The following is a 17,844-nucleotide window of genomic DNA, read 5'->3' as shown; positions in this document are numbered from 1 at the left end:
TTAGACAAAGCAAAAAATTTTACATTTTTGCCGCAAAGAAATATTCAGCAGAGAAAATGCAATTTAGAAATAAACATTGCACGCACCAAGCATATTTTAGATAAATTGCTTTTCCAGTTCTACACAGATTATTGCCAATTACATCGGCCATTACACGGTAAAATACTTTACTGCCATTTTTTGAAGACGCATCGTATGTATATATTAAAGATTAATGATTGTTTTCATTTGCATTTATAAGCAGAAAGGTAGGATTGTAATTCAGCAAATACAAAAATGAAGTTAATGTACACAATATAGGCGATGAATTATAAGTATGAAGCAATTATTATTGTAATAATTATTATTATTGTTCAGAAGATGAACCCTATTCATTTGGAACAAGCCCAAAAGGGGCCACTGACTTGAAATTCAACCTTCCAAAGAATATTAAGGTGTTCATTCGCAAGAATTAGCAGAAGTAATGAGAAATACGGAAAGAAGAGATCACTTATTAAAGAAAAAGAGGAAATAAATGGATAATTTAATGAAAAATAGATAAAAATGCAAATTATTTAAGTACAAGGAGAATTGCTTTAGGGTAGTAATGCATTGCGAACTTCTGTAGAAATGATCTGAATTTAGCCATGATTTCTGGTGACACTGTAACCCTGGTACTAATATAATATATAAAAATATTTTTGGCGTTTTAGAAGTATACCTGAAGAAGCATATCTTGAGAACAGGTAAAGAGATTTAAGTATATCTTTGTAGATATATTCCTTAGGTACCTCTCTAAACATGTTTAAATTTTGGGAGAAATTGGCCCATAGCATTCTGAAATATAAGAGGTCTCACATTCATATCTACTGACAATACGCCATCACAAAAACCACCCGACCTCAAATTCCGTTGAGTTCCATTTTCCAAAAGACGACAGTGAAAACGTAAGTCCCTCCCCACCCCCACCACCCCCGCAGCAGAAGGAAGAGGTGCCAGGAAGTGCTTACACCAATTGTTTTGGGAAAAGGAGCCTAATTATAATTGGCCACTCGAGAATTAGCCACCATTGCGCAAACACTGTGCCTGGCGGGTCGAGCTGTTAATGACAGGCGTGCGCGTCGTGCGTTATTGATACGCTGTAATTTCCAGCCTTCTGTTGGTAATTAAAGCAAGGGGCTGGTGTACTCTCTTATTATTTTGCGTGCGAAAGAGAGAGAGAGAGAGAGAGAGAGAGAGAGAGAGAGAGAGAGAGAGAGAGAGGAATCATATCTGTATGCGTTGAATCACGAGAAATAATTTCTCCTCTGGGCGAGTTCTTATTCTTCTGAGAGAGAGAGAGAGAGAGAGAGAGACATGCTTTTCACTCAATTCAGAGGACCACAGAGATGAGTAAAAAAAATAAAAAAGTAGGTCTTCGGTGCTTGGGGAAAGAGAGATTCTAAAGAAATATAGCTTTCGGAGTTTTCAAATTCTGTTTTAGCAAAATGTCTCGAGAACGGTTTGACGAACTTCGATGGAACTTTGTACAGAGGCCATTGTCATTGTTATTAATATTAGTGTTCCCATACTTTCAAAAATGGCGGTATTATAAGAGAGGGTCGAGACACAACGTTGCATAACGTTTTATTATATGTATGTGTATATATAATTAATGCTGATAAGATGTGGAGGGTTTATTAGTCTCTTTCGAAGCAAGAGCCCGTGCTGGAATAATGCTAAGTAACTCCTTCCCTTAAAAGGAACGAAACAACATCAGAATGAATCGTAGGAACAACAGTTAATGCAACAACAATGAATGCATTCAATACAAAATTTTCAGTAACAACAACTTTTGTATTTCATTATACAGTAATTTGTAGTTGTTTTATTGTACTTATTGTTGTAGCCAGTGTTGTTTTGTGGCAGCAGCAGCAGCTGGAGCAACAACAATAAGTACACTGAAACAACACAGCATTACTGTAGCGCGGAACACAAAGAAAGTCAGTGACTATGACAACTGAGTCATTGACAAGGGAGGACTGAGTCACTGATGTAGCTTGAGTCATTGGTAGGGTCCACTGCTCTCTCTCTCTCTCTCTCTCTCTCTCTCTCTCTCTCTCTCTCTCTCTCTCTCTCTCAGAAGAAGAAGCAGGATTAGATGGCAAATTATTTTTCGTGACTGGACGCATGTAGGTATGAGTTGTATTCCCCTCTCTCTCTCTCTCTCTCTCTCTCTCTCTCTCTCTCTCAGAGGAACAGAACTAGGGGCTAAATGAGGAAAGAGGGCGATGCATTGAAACTCTCAGTAGAGGGAGAGAGAGAGAGAGAGATAGTAAATAAAAGAGAGAGAGAGAGAGAGAGATAGTAAATAAAAGAGAGAGAGAGAGAGAGAGAGAGAGAGAGAGAGAGAGAGAGAGAGAGAGAGAGAAAATCTTCTCCCGAACGGTTAAGAAAACATTGTACTCAACATGTAAACATTCAAACATGGATTGCAGGCCGTGCCATTATCATGTTAATAACCGTTCTCAAAGACTATAAGGTCGCGAGTGGTCTGGAAAAATCACACAGGTGACCCTCGAGAAATGCCGTTAATTGCAGGTAATCATTCATCCAGCCCTCCATCCTTTTTTGGACAGGACCTCCCCTCCCCTCCCCTCAACCCTCTCAAAAAACCACAGGACTCCCCAAAATCTCAGATCCTTCGCTCAGAAGTCCCTCTTAATAGTCTCCACGATGGCGCTTAGGATTCCCTAATGTGTCTTAAGTCTGCTCCAGCTTGGAGTTGGAGGTTTGCCAGTTAGTCACAGATGGACATCCTTAAGCTTGGAGGAGGAGGAGGAGGAGGAGGACCCAGGTGGCTTTCGGAAATCTCTCAGCCATCATCATCACTACCACTAAAACCTAGTCCTCGAGAGGATCGGTGGTTGGTAATTGCAAGGTGGAGGTTTGTCAGTACTTGGAGTGTAACCTCAAGACGAGTAGCAGAGGTACCAAGGTTTAAATCCAGTCCTTGAGGGAGGTAGTGATTTCAGACTTCAAGTTGAAGTACTAAGTAGTTGGATGTACCTTACAGCCTCGAGTCAAGGCTGAGAAAGCCTCAAAAAGTATTCTTTGAGTGAGTATTTTTCAAAAGTTTCAAGGAAGAAGCTCCCTAGAGCTTCGTAGATAGGGAGACAGCTTCAAAAACTATTTTTTGAGTGAGTATTTGTCAAAAGTTTCAAAGGTTAAGCTCCCTAGAGGGAAACAGCTTCAAAAACTATTTTTGAGTGAGTATTTGTCAATAAAATTCCAGGAAGAAGCTCCCTTGAAAGAGAAACACCCTCCAAAGCGAACTTTTAAGAGGAATATTTGTCAAGATTTCAGGGATTAAGCTCCCTAGAGCTCCCTTGATAGAGAAACAACCTCGAAAATGACTTTTTGGAGAGCCTTATTTGTCAAAACTTTCAAGGATTAAGCTCCCTAGAGCTCAAAACCTGCATTTTGGAGAGAAGTACTCGCCAAGAAATCTCAACGAGGAAGTTCCCTGGAGCTCCCTAGAGCTCCCTAGATCTCCGGAGCAGGTGGCATTCAGAAGCCCACAAAGACCATCCTATTTGACAACCACAACACAGACCTAATCACATGCATTAGCGACGACCAAAGCCTGTCATCTCAGACTAAATGAGACGGAGGACATCGTCTTCGGCAGGAGAAATGGACCTCGAAGACGAATCCTGTGGACTCTGCGGTGATTTTCTGAATGTACCCCAACGGTGGATCTTAGCCTTGATCTCGCTAGATTCCCGTATATAAGCGCCCCGCGGAGACGTAGTGGCGTGAGGTGCACTGTAGGCATCACTTATGGTTCCTAGCTGCAACCCCTCTCATTCCTTTTTACTGTAGCTCCGTTCATATTCTCTTTCGTCCATCTTACTTCCCACCCTCCATTAGCTGCAAAAGGTTAACATCTTGTAACACCTTTCAAACCTTTCTACTCCCTCAATTTCCCTTACAGCGCTGAATGACCTCGTCACCCCCAGCGCTCTCTGGGCCCTTCGGCCTAAATCTCATATTCCATTCCTGTACCAACCAAACAAAATCCTTCCATTAAAATCAAACCAAGAAACGATCAAGGGAAACCCTTAGAACTCCTTAACTATCTCTAAACAACCTCTAGAGTCTAGAGATAGCGGTTTAAGAGACAGTCTAAGAGTCTTGTCTACATCTGAACCCACCACAGAAGAGTTTCTAACCGCTGCTCTTAGTGACCACTTTAGACCCATCTCACGAAGATGAAGATGATGGCTGGAGAGTTAAAGGGAATATGTTACTGGTTAGCCACAATAAAGACATTAAGTCGGATGAAATCTTGAATCTCTCGGGAGCCTACGAGGACGGGCCGGGACGGTCTAGTTCCGTCTGAGATCTGGGGACGGGGAGGCTGTTAGAGGAGTGGACAGAGGGTGTTTCAAGAGCCAAGGATTACAAGATAATGTTGCTGTTGCTTAGAGATTCTGCAGAGAGGAATAGACAGAAGGTGTTTCAAGAGTCAAGTCTTACAAGGTTCTGTTGCTGTCAATTTTAGCAAATTGCTTAGAGGTTCTGCAAAGAGGAATAGGCAGAAGGTATATTCAAAGCCAAGTATTACAAGATCATGGTTCTGTCATCTTTAGTAAATTGCTAAGCAGATTTTGCAAAATGTGGACCTAATCGACATCAAACTTAAATTTTGCATGAGTATTTAGTGCAAAATTTAATAGCAAAATGCTAGCACAAACAAGTAAAAATATTTATAAATATTTATTATGCATATATTTAATTAAAGATACTTCTAAAATATGCATCCTTTCAGCATAACTAAATGTACCGACGGTTAAATAGACTGAGCCCTGCTATAACTATATATATATATATATATATATATATATATATATATATATATATATATATATATATATATATATATATATATATATAGATAGATAGAGATAGAGATAAAAAATGAATATCAACACAGAGACACGAAATGTAAAATTCATAATAACAAAAGCAGAAGATAAAACATCAGAATTAATACAAATATCCTGGTCAAATATTAACACACTCACGATATTACATTACACATAAAAATAACATGACGTAAGTGCTTCAGTATTTGACAGTGTAATTTGTATACCAACTTTGATGCCTTGCTTTTCCTGGGAAATAAATGTTGAAATGCTAAGGGTGATTGTGATATATATATATATATATATATATATATATATATATATATATATATATATATATATATATATATATATATATATATATATATATATTTTTTTTTACTTTAGAATTTACTGTTTTTCATTTTGGCAGCAACCCACCACAACCAACTAACCACCAGTTACATATCCAATAAATTCTTCACGAAAAGAACCCAAGTTTCCCCTCTGTGGGATTGAACCCGGGTGTCTCACTGTATTAGAGAAAAGGAATTACTGTAGAAGCTTTGAAATAGAACAAATTATTATTATTATTATTATTATTATTATTATTATATTACGTTGAAAATCAATATTTTATTCCCTCATGTGACAAAAGGTGGTCCACTTTAACTTCTGCCTTTGATGTGTGGTACTGTCGTCAAAAGCAGTGGACGTCTAAATTTAACCTATATTCCCTGGCTCTTTTATTTTTTTACTTTTTTTTATTGACGCGCGAGCAATTCTATTCCTCTGATGTTTGCTCTGCAAGTTTGGTTCTTGCAAAACATGCACGTTTTTCTGTCGAACAACTGATCTCTCCTGTCTGTATTTCGTGGTGTCTTCTGTAACTTCTTTCAAGAAGACACCATATTGTTTGGAAGCTTGAATTTCAAGTGAGTGGCTTGTTCTAATAATAATAATAATAATAATAATAATAATAATAATAATAATAATAATAATAATAATAATAATAATAATAATCGACCACTTCATTCTTTAGAAGCTTGAATTTCAAGTCAGTGGTCCCTACAGGCTTGTCTTCTGAATAATAACAATAATTGTAATATAATAATAATAATCTTCGCTTTGTATATTTTTCATACTCTTATTGGTCTGCTTTACAGAGCTTTTTTCATAGCCTTAGCTCTGCTCTTTTCCCCGTGCAATTCCCGTTGCTCTAATGTGCAGAGCATTATAACCATAACAGTGCTATTTTTCAGTTCTTCCCCTTCTGTATCTAACATAAAACTTTAACAGCCGAAAACTAACGGTCAGTCCGTAATAGATCTTCCTATTTAGACAATCTCTGTTCTCCCTTCTTATATTCTTATTGTTCTTCTTCTTCCTGTTTAGATTTCTCTCCCAGTGCCATCTGGACCTCAGGAAGGCCCAGCCAACCACGGCCGCAAAATCCAGCATTAAAGCTTCCCATAACGAGTTTTCAATTGTCGACGAAGAAGCATATGCAAGGGGCTTATGCTTACGCCTCGCGGATTTTACCAGATGCGAGACGCCAGTCCTCAAACTCAAAACCAGGCACTCATAACTCGCTCCCTTCCTCCTGGGTGTTAATTAGGGCCTTTAATTGCACACTTCCAGGGCTCTTCATGAGCTGGCTGGATCGGTTGGCTGGATCGCTGGCCGCAAGTGCCTCTGGAGAGCTCCAGAAGCCAAGGCAGCCACAGTTATGTGGTGGGGCTGTGTAAAAGTTGCAGTGGTATTGTCCTGTTGTTTTGCCAGAAGGCGCAGTTGTTTAGTGGGGTTTTGCACAGGTCTGACTGGAATGTCCTTTTTATTCCAGGAGACACGCTGTTGAAAGTCCAGGAGACATAGTTGATATTCCAGGGGCCACAGTTATGTGGTGGGCTTTGTAAAGGTCTGACTGGAATGTCCTTTTTATTTTGGGAGACACACTGTTGATATTCCAGAAGGCACGCTGTTGAAATTCCAGGGGACACACTTGCTATTCCAGGAGACACGTTATGTGGTGGACTTTTGTAAAGGTCTGACTGGAAAGTCCTGTTGATGTTCCAGGAGATTAATTTTTGGTATTCCAGGAGACTGTTGAAATTTTTGCTATTCCAGGAGGCACGTTATGTGGTGGACTTTTGTAAAGGTCTGACTGGAATGTCCTGTTGATATTCCAGGGGACACATTGTTGGTATTCCAGGAGACACACTGTTGAAATTCCAGGACACAAACCGTTGATATTCCAGGAGAAACATTGTTGGTATTCCAGGAGACACACTGTTGAAATTCCAGGAGACAAACTGTTGATATTCCAGGAGACACAGTTATGTGGTGGACTTTTGTAAAGGCCTAACTGAAACATCCTGTTGATATTCCAGGAGATACATTGTTGGTATTCCAGGAGACACATTGTTGGTATTCCAGGAGACAAACTGTTGATATTCCAGGAGACAAACCGTTGATATTCCAGGAGACACATTGTTGGTATTCCAGGAGACACACTGTTGAAATTCCAGGAGACAAACTGTTGATATTCCAGGAGATACATTGTTGGTATTCCAGGAGACACACTGTTGAAATTCCAGGAGACAAACTGTTGATATTCCAGGAGATACATTGTTGGTATTCCAGGAGACACACTGTTGAAATTCCAGGACACAAACTGTTGATATTCCAGGAGATACATTGTTGGTATTCCAGGAGACACACTGTTGAAATTCCAGGACACAAACCGTTGATATTCCAGGAGACAAACCGTTGATATTCCAGGAGACACATTGTTGGTATTCCAGGAGACACACTGTTGAAATTCCAGGAGACAAACTGTTGATATTCCAGGAGATACATTTTTGGTATTCCAGAAGACAAACCGTTGATATTCCAGGAGACACATTGTTGATATTCCAGGAGACACATTGTTGAAATTCCAGGAGACAAACCGTTGATATTCCAGGAGACACACTGTTGGTATTCCAGGAGACACACTTGATATTCCAGGAGGCACAGCTATATGGTGAGCTTCTGTACAGGTCTGACTGGAATGTCCTGATCATATGCCAGGAGTCACAGTTGTGTAGCAGAACCTGTAACGGAGTATTGCCATCACTGTACCTCACGTGGTGCACTGTAGGCATTACTAAGGGGTTCTTGCAGCATCTTTTAGCCCCCAGATTTAATAAATCAAATCATTTCTTTGATAAACTTCTGTAAAGTCAAAATAACAATCCTGGTCTTGTGATCATAATCATTTCTGGAGGCTTCATCGAGCATCACTGCACATGGTGTGCAACCAACTTGTTCAGCTTCCCTGAGCAAGATTGAAGAGTTGTTATGGTCCTTCTTCCAGTCCAGTGACCATCACAGAGAGGACTTTGGCCAAAACGTGGCTAGAATAGAATACAGAATTTACGCCAAGCGCTGGGACTTACGAGGTCATTCAGCGCTGAAAAGGAAATAGACAGTAAGAAGGTTTGAAAGGTGTAACGGGAGGAAAACCTCGCAGTCGCACTGTAAAACAATTGTTAGAGAGGGTGGATAGCAAGATGGAAGAAAGAGAATATGAACGGAGGTACAGTAAAAGGAATGAAAGGGATTGCAGGTAGGTGCAAAACATCATTTCAGGTGACAAGGTATTTTACGTTCACCCATCATTTGTTATATTTGATTAATAAATGATTTTTGTTGTTTCATCTATTATATATATATTAATATATTTTTGTATATATATATATATATATATGTGTATATATGTGTGTGTGTGTGTAAAGTAAAGGACGACAAGTCGAAAGGCCTTGCAGCACTCCATTGTGCCTCTTTCATTCGTGGATTTTGTCTTTATTTATATATTCAACGCGTTCCATATTTTCGTGTTTCAGTTATACATATATATACATATACATATATGTGTGTGTGTATGTATGTATGTATGTATGTATGTATGTATGTATGTATTTCAATATCAGAATTAGTGTTAGAAAGAAAAGGAAGCGTTGAACAAAGTCTCTACTGATCTAAAATTAAATTATTAAACCATTGAACAAAGCCTCTATAACCTACTATTATTAAAAAAAAAAAATAAGAACTTTCCCGCCCCTCAAAAAACCAAACGATTTCGGGCGCTAGTTCTTTTTTTATGATTATTTTTTTCTCCCTTCCCCAAATGACTTGCAAATTGGTCCCGTACTTCTTTGTGTTTGAAATTTGTCAGTGTGGTTTTGCCACGGTACCATTTAATATTATTTCTTTTTTTAGTTTTTTCTTTAGGGGAGCTTTCTTAATGCTGGCCTGGAGAGAGAGAGAGAGAGAGAGAGAGAGAGAGAGAGAGAGAGAGAGAGAGAGAGAGAGAGAGAGAGAGAGAGAAGATATATCTTGGGATGTAGGGAGAATAGGAAGGATCAGAAGGAAGAATGCTGGGAGACATATAGATGGTTATATTGATGATGAATTGTATTTGATGATGTAATAATAATAATAATAATAACACAAATTTATCTTGCATGCATAGGTAAAAGAACAATAATTAGTATTATGTTATAATCACAATCTACACTCTATTTATTAATGACAGTAACTAAGTAAACACCAGCAATAATAATAATAATAATAATAATAATAATAATAATAATAATAATAATAATAATAATCCCTCTTTCCCCTGCGTAGAAAGTCAAATGCTAAAAATCGTAAAATTATATATAATAGCCCCTTCAAATGAGATTCAGCTAATCTCAAGTACCAATAAAGATAAAACGAAGTAAAAATGGTTTTTTCAAAACCTCGATTCGAGACGGAAAGGTCGGGAGGTCGCGAAAAATGGTCCTCCCGAAATTACAAAGGTCATGTCAGCAGCCCACCAAGAGTATGTCTGATGCAATTCGGGTCAGTCTAATTGGTGGGGGAAAGGGAACGTTTTTATTTTTTATTCTTTTATTTTTTGTTTTCGTTTTGTGTGTGTGTGTGTGTGTGTGTGTGTGTATGTATGTATTTGTGTGTGTATATAGTGTCTACACACGTACACACATTCTCACAACATACACACCTTTTCAGACACACAAATCCACATCAATTCCTTATTCCTGTCGACACCTTACAACACTCATGGGTCGCCTTTTGGTGAGTGCAAGTGCTGGCATAAGGCTCACTTAATGTAACCCACTACCAGACACGTATATCTCGCCTCGTCTCTCCAGTGAGGAACCGGCGTTCGATCCCGGGGCAGGGAAGAGAGATTTGGGTCGCCTTCTCTAATATCGTGAATTCTTTTGACGTAAGCAGTTAATTATGTATGTGATAGTTAGTTGGCTGTAGTGGGTCTCAGCTAAGGTGAACGAGGGTATAGGGCTCGCAGCCTCATCCAAAACTGTGAAATGAATGGCAGAAATGTTTAGCAATCCTCGCCTGTATTTTACCCGTATGCTTGAGAGGAGAGAGAGAGAGAGAGAGAGAGAGAGAGAGAGAGAGAGAGAGAGAGATTTACCCGTAGATCTGCTCAAGAGAGAGAAAGTGAGAGAGATTTACCTGTAGATCTTCAAGAGAGAGAGAGAGAGAGAGAGAGAGAGAGAGAGAGGTGCTATACCCAGGGCATTTTTAATCTCATGAATAGTCTCTTGTTACCTCTGTAATCTGGGCTACCTGATATTTTGTCCCAGAGATTATTAATAGTACTGATGATGATACGACCTTAATACCCAGCTGTATGTAGGGGCGCCTTCCTGTATGGATAGATTACGAGGAGAGAGAGAGAGAGAGAGAGAGAGAGAGAGAGAGAGAGAGAGAGAGAGAGAGAGCCAACAAACCTTGCATTTTTACCTATCACTGCAGAAAAGGCCAATTATACCTAATTACCTGGACATTTTACACAAGCGATTTCCTTGACACACCAAACAGTTCCTTTTTTTTTCTAAGTTCCTTCAGGAACAGAGTTTCTCTGAGAGCTGTCAGACCCTTGGGAAAGTTTCACTCTTCAAAAGGAGGGATGGAAGGAACAGTTAGACTGTTTAATTCTATTTAATAATCTCTTTCCCAGCTCTTTATTATTTTTTTCCTTCTTGCACCAATTTCCGTTCTGAAAAGTTAGGCTTTTTTTTATGGTGTATTCTTTTCCCCAGCTCATTTTAGTTTTCTGTTAAGGGAAAACTATCGTGCCGGCTTTGTCTGTCCGTCCGCACTTTTTCTGTCCGCCCTCAGATCTTAAGAAAAACTGCTGAGGAGGCTAGAGGGCTGCAAATTGGTATGTTGATCATCCACCCTCCAGTCATCAAACATACCAAATTGCAGCACTTTAGCCTCAGTACTTTTTATTTTATTTAAGGTTATAAAGTTAGTCATAATCGTGCTTCTGGCAACGATGTATGATAGGCCACCACCAGGCCGTGGTTAAAGTTTCATGGGCCGCGGCTCATACAGCATTATCCAGAGACAATATCAACCCAATACCCAGTATAATTTCATTTTCTTTTACAAATACTACGACGCAAAGAGCATAGTTCAAATCCTCTGTATATCATATGAGAGATCTTACGTAATATTTGAGCGGTTGACTTATTTAGCCCATTCTTAAGTTATTTGTCTAATACTAACAAAAATCAGAGAGGCTAATTTTGCAAATTGCTTTAAAAGTTAGTCGATTTTGTTAAGGTATCATTCTCAATTTCTTCATACTTTTTGGTGAATGAGGTTCGAACCCTGCCACGAGTGTCAGAATTTCCTCATTTGTTTCTTCGTTCGAATTTTAGGCTTTGTAGTGAGAAATCTATCCGGAAAAATGTGAAGAAATTGAGAAGTTAGGAGGATTTTGCAGTCAAAATACATATTAGTAAAAAAAACGTGACCAGCAGATAATAAGACATTACTATGTACTCTCTCTCTCTCTCTCTCTCTCTCTCTCTCTCTCTCTCTCTCTCTCTCTCTCTCTCTCCTTCTTCATCTACTCATACGGCTTAAATGAACCTTCCCAACATGTTTACAAGAGCAGTAAATAATATCCAACTCCTACCAAACTTGAGCTAGCTGAAGACCACAGCCTCTACAGGGCATTTGTCAACTCACTTGGTGGGTGGGCGAGAGGCGTTCTGGTCCCTGACGGGCATTCAGTGGGCTTTGTAGGACTCTTCTCCTTCGAAGGATCTCCCGTAGGACCTTGCTGTCACACTCGCAAGCACTGGAGGGCGCCAATGTTGTACATAACGAGGACCTCCTGAGGACTTCAAGTTTGTGAATCGAGGTCTGTTCTGGAATCAGAATTTGTCTTTGGGATTCCAGGTCTTGAGGTTTTGGTCCTGGGGTCAAGCTGGATTTGGGGTTAAGCTTAGTTTTGGGATTAAGCTGAGGTTGTTTCGTTCAGATCTTGAAGCTTTATCTCTGAATACAGCTTAATTAGAGAATGTTGTTGAAAGCAGCTTGCTAAGGTATTAATCTTTGCTCTGGAATCTGCGTTTAAATTAAGCTGAAGTTTTGGAATCAAGGTTTCAAGCTTTGTTGGAATTAAGCTTTAATTTGGAATCAAGGTTTCAAGCTTTGTTGGAATTAAGCTTTACTTTTGAATCAAGGTTTCAAGCTTTGTTGGAATTTAGCTTTGCTTTGGAATAAATCTTTCTCTTAAGAATCAAGCTTTTTGTCTTGGAATCCGGCTACGTTCTGGAATCAAGCCTGTTTTTAGATTTATGGAATGAAGCCTAAGCTTTAAATAGACTTGTAAATAAGCTGCGCATTGGAAACAAGCTCAATCTATCAAGTTTCGTCTAATTCCAATCTGCGTCCCTGAGTCAAGCTTAAGCCGAAGTTTAGACTCAAACTTTATCTTGGCGTACACTAATAGGTCTACATTTGCATACTAAATCACTGCAGCCTTCCGAAATTGGTGATTTTTCTTAATTCAACTCTCTTGGGATCGAAAAGATTTGAACAGATCATTTCTTTCAGTTTCAATTCTTGTGAGAATTCAGTAAAATAAAGTTATTTCTGCCTATATTTTCAGATTCACCAATTTCAGTCTCTTGTAGATTTGAATGTCAGTGATTTTTTGAGTTCTGAATAGATTATTTCTTTAAGTTTCAATTCCTTTGAGAATTCAGTAGAAATAAAGTTATTTTTATCTATATTTTCACATTTTCCAATGTCAGTCTCTGGTAGATTTGAATCTCAGTGACTTGCTTGAGTTTTGAACAGATTATTTCTTTCAGTTTCAATTCCACTGAGAATAATTCAGTATAATTATAGTTATTTCTATCTATATTTTCAGATTTCAGTCTCTGTATAGAGTTGCTCTAATAACGAGTTATTCATATCTCGAAAAGGACACAGGCAATTAGCATCATTTTTATATCACTTCAGTAAACAATTAGCTTCTTTATCTTTTAATTTAACAGGGCGTGCACACACACACACGGTCACCAAAACAATAAACCACATTTAAGTCCATTCTTCTTCTTCCGAGAATTGTCCTTGAGGCATAGACGGTTCGAAGATCCCCAAAAAAAGAAACACTAGTTCACTATTTATTTCTGCACTCACTTCACCCCATATTCGTCCAGCAAAATTTCTCTAGATAAATCCATTTTAAACTGCTCTACATTCGCGCTCGCGCAGAGAGCAGTTAACGCTATCATGAAGTCGGGGAAAAAACACGGCAACGAACGGAGTTTACTGCTGAAAACCACGAGGTTTAATAACGCTGGAACCAAGAGAAACCTTATTTCTTTTGGACGAACGCGCGCGCTCCACAGCTGACGTGGGGCGGAGTCCGTTGTCCCGCAAGGCGAGTAGGAGACTAAACACTCCGGGACCCAAGAACTCCCCTTTGCGTTGTGTTTACTCGGGGAAAATTGAGTTGCCATGTCGGGATTTTTTTTGCAGCGTTTATTAGTTGTTTTTTTTAAATTTTCTTATTGATTATCGTTAAGTGATAAGTAATGTTAGTTATTCATGAATGAAAAATGTTTTAAATGGTAATTCTTCTCTCTCTCTCTCTCTCTCTCTCTCTCTCTCTCTCTCTCTCTCTCTCTCTCTCTTTGACAAAATTACAGGGGACAGAAAATATTTCTTGAAGTATTTTAGGACGGTGTATCAGACCAAGTCATCCTCTCATCTGGTTCATATTCACCACAGTTGACTGACCACCAGGACTATGACATTGTCTAGGCCATATATATATATATATATATATATATATATATATATATATATATATATATATATATATATATATATATATATATATAGAGAGAGAGAGAGAGAGAGAGAGAGAGAGAGAGAGAGAGTTTTCTTGTCCTTCCATATTCTTTTTCTTCCCTCCTTCGGGCCTGGGCTACTAAGGGACACCAAGTTGCCCGTCTCGATGCCCCTTGGCTCAGAAAAATACGAGAACTCAAATTTATTTCATGACAGGTTATTAGTATAGTTAAATAAGTCGATAATTGAGTTTTTAACATTTTTTTAGCACTGCCAAAATTAAAATTGTTATTTTTTATAAGAAACTAAATATTTTTTTATTTTATTTTATTAAGTTTATTATTATTATTATTATTATTATTATTATTATTATTATTATTATTATTATTATTATTATTATTATTATTATTATATCCAAAAAAATAAGAATGATATAATTCAGAATAACTGTTAATTCCGTTCTTAAACCCAACACTTACTTACAAAAGAAAGTGCCGGCGACAAACGGCAGCACTTAAGCAGGTAAAGTGCCTCTCTCTCTCTCTCTCTCTCTCTCTCTCTCTCTCTCTCTCTCTCTCTCTCTCTCTCTCGTTCAGCCAGGTATTAAATCCATGGCGTTAATTACCACTTGATTCAATTATCATATCAAGTCGAAGATTAGGAGCATTATATTACTATTCTCTCTCTCTCTCTCTCTCTCTCTCTCTCTCTCTCTCTCTCTCTCTCTCTCTCTCTAATGTGATTCCGACTGGGGAAGAAATAGGGACTTTCTCTCTCTCTCTCTCTCTCTCTCTCTCTCTCTCTCTCTCTCTCTCTCTCTCTCTCCCTGTCACGTGCTTCCGATTGGCGAAGAAAGGGTACTTTCTCTCTCTCTCTCTCTCTCTCTCTCTCTCTCTCTCTCTCTCTCTCTCTCTCTCTCTCTCTCCTTCCTCATCGACCACCGGAAGTCACGGCCCAGTGATGAGTGCTATGGGCCTTTCGTAAGCAATGTCCTGGAGAGAGAGAGAGAGAGAGAGAGAGAGAGAGAGAGAGAGAGAGAGAGAGAGAGAGAGAGACGTAGGCGTTAATTGTCGAATATATAGTAAGAATGTGAAGAATATTATTGTGAAGGATAAGAATAATAGTGTATGAAGAATTAGATAAGATTGATAATAATATGATCACAAGAGAGAGAGAGAGAGAAAAAAAAACTCAAAAGTAATATTATTCCTAATATTGATATGGTTCCATCGAACATGGATATTAATGGTGTGCGCACCTCAAAACCTTTCTTAGCCAACGTCACTTACGCCTCTCTTGTTCTCCGTTTGATTAAAAAAATTTTTTTGGATAAGCTTATTTCTGTAAGCAATAGATTCTGACAGAAAATTCTGTTATATATATATATATATATATATATATATATATATATATATATATATATATATATATATTGGAAACATACCCTTAGCATTAAAAAAATGCCTGACCCAAAATAAAACAAAAAAGTTAAGTCAAGGTCATTAAAAATCAAGGTCCACATCAAAGTCCAAGGTCAAAAAGACCCCGTGTTGAAAAAAAATTTTCTTACAAAGAAAATCCAAAGCGTGACGGACAGACGAACGGACAAAAGACAGACCCGACCTCGTTCTGGGCAAGCCAAGGTCACCAGCTGAGAGACTGGAGTTTTTTCTCTGACCCAAGAGGAAACTGAGGCATTTTTGCGGTTTTTATTTTTTTGGAATCCTGAACGACTGAGTCACTTTCGTTCAAATTTTAGAAGTTGGTGGTAGTTTTTTTTTGGCTGTTTATCAGATAATTGACTGTTGTTTATGTTAATTTATTTGTAAAATAATAGCATACTGTTTATGATATTATTTGTAGAATAATAACCGGCTGCTGTTATTTAACAAAGAATAACATAACCAGTACGCTATTATTTTACAAATAATAGCCTACTGTTCATGCTATTGTTTGTATACATAATGTTTGATATATTGGTTGGAGAATTGATGGTAATTATGTCTATTACAAATTATTTCTAATAATAATAATAATAATAATAATAATAATAATAATTACTGACTTGTGAAAGTCAACCTTCCAGCAACAGAAAAAAGTCAACACAGACAATTCCAGCTTCCAGTAAAATAAAAAAAAGCAACACACACAATTCCAGCTTTTAGTAACAGGAAAAAACCAACACACACAATTCCAGCTTCCAGGAACAGATCAAAAAGCAACACACACACAATTCCAGCTTCCAGTAACATATCAAAAACCAACACACACAATTCCAGTTTCCAGTAACAGAAAAAAGCAACACACACAGTTCCAGCATCCAGCAACAGAGAAAAAAATCACCACACACACAATTCCAGCTTCCAGCAACAGAGAAAAAAATCAACACACACACAATTCCAGCTTCCAGGAACAGATAAAAAAAAAAAAAGACAAAAATCAAACTTCCAGTAACACAGAAAAAAAAAGCACAGACACACACACACTTTCTCCAGTTCACAGGCCCAGCAAACCTCGAGCGACAGAATCTTTTTTCACACCTCATTGGCAAAAGTCTTCTTAAGAAGCCAAGAAGGACTTGGGTAAGTTGTCTTCCAGACATGGAGTCATTAGCTCCAAACATTATATTTTTAACTTGAGCAGAAAGGTCTGAGAGAGAGAGAGAGAGAGAGAGAGAGAGAGAGAGAGAGCTTAAAGAACTTTTTCTTAGCTCAAATTGAAAGCTAGGATTACATGTCTTGTCACACCACTGGTTTGCAACCAGTTGTAGTGATGGTATTATTATTATTATTATTATTATTATTATTATTATTATTATTATTATTAAATGCTTAGAAACTCGCAACAGACCTTACAGTAGGAGACTGGTGTAAGCGACAGTCATACCTCCAAAATAAAACTAATTTCAGAAAACTGTACCACCTCACTTCTCTACAGTTTGAGAACTTGAGTTCGGCCCCGAGCCCGGATAATGAGCCACAATGAGGCCCGAACGCTAGCTCCCCCCTTCTTGACGTAGCTGTATCATCGCTCCCTCCCCCCCCCCCTTCAAAAAAAAAAAAAAAGAATAAAAAAACTTTCTCCGTAATGATAACAGTTGAATGACAAGTCTCTCTCTCTCCCTACCTACTTTTAGTAAAGAACTTCCTTTGTTCTTTTTTTATATAATTCTTTTTTCATTGGCTATTGTTCTGAGTGCGACTGTCACACGAGAGAGAGAGAGAGAGAGAGAGAGAGAGAGAGAGAGAGAGAGAGAGAGAGAGAGAGAGAGAGAGAGATATGGTGTAAATTTGAAAATATATTTATGTAAAAATGAGAGAGAGAGAGTGAATAGTTTTGAATAGAGATAGAGAATAATATTGCGAAATTATGGAAAATTTTAAAGATAGGGAGAGAGAGATAGTATAAACATGAAAACATATGTAAAAATGAGAGAGAGAGAGAGAGAGAGAGAGAGAGAACTGCAAAAAAGTGAATAGTTTTGAACACTGTAGAGAAAGAGAATAATATTGTGACATGGAAAATTTGGAGAGAGAGAGAGAGAGAGAGAGAGACATTATTGTCGAGAACAAAAGAATTATTACTCATTTTTTCACTGTTTCCACATTAATATTTTCCTAAATTCGTTGACGCTGGTATTACGGTCCGGTAAGAGGTATACATTCGTGTGTATGTGTATGTATGTACAGTATGGTCAAGACCTCATGTATGCATGTATGTATGTACGTATATTTATGCTCTGACATGTATGTATGTAAGTATTATTGGGTACATATACTGCATATCTGTCAGAATC

The 17,844-nt window shown here is 38.1% G+C and overlaps 1 protein-coding gene across 1 annotated transcript in view; it reads right to left on the bottom strand.

Moving 5' to 3' along the window:
* Nucleotides 1-13,666, bottom strand: part of LOC136856118 (uncharacterized) — an 88,264-nt gene extending 74,598 nt beyond the window's left edge. Inside the window, 1 exon segment of the mRNA XM_067133766.1 lies at nt 11,928-13,666. Within this exon segment, the coding sequence (XP_066989867.1) occupies nt 11,928-11,968 (41 nt within the window). The 5' untranslated portion in view covers nt 11,969-13,666.
* Between the last annotated feature and the right edge of the window lie 4,178 nt (nt 13,667-17,844).

This window comes from Macrobrachium rosenbergii, chromosome 34, assembly GCF_040412425.1.
Source record: "Macrobrachium rosenbergii isolate ZJJX-2024 chromosome 34, ASM4041242v1, whole genome shotgun sequence".
Classification (NCBI taxonomy): Eukaryota; Metazoa; Arthropoda; class Malacostraca; order Decapoda; family Palaemonidae; genus Macrobrachium; species Macrobrachium rosenbergii.
This window is presented reverse-complemented; position numbering and strand designations above follow the sequence as displayed.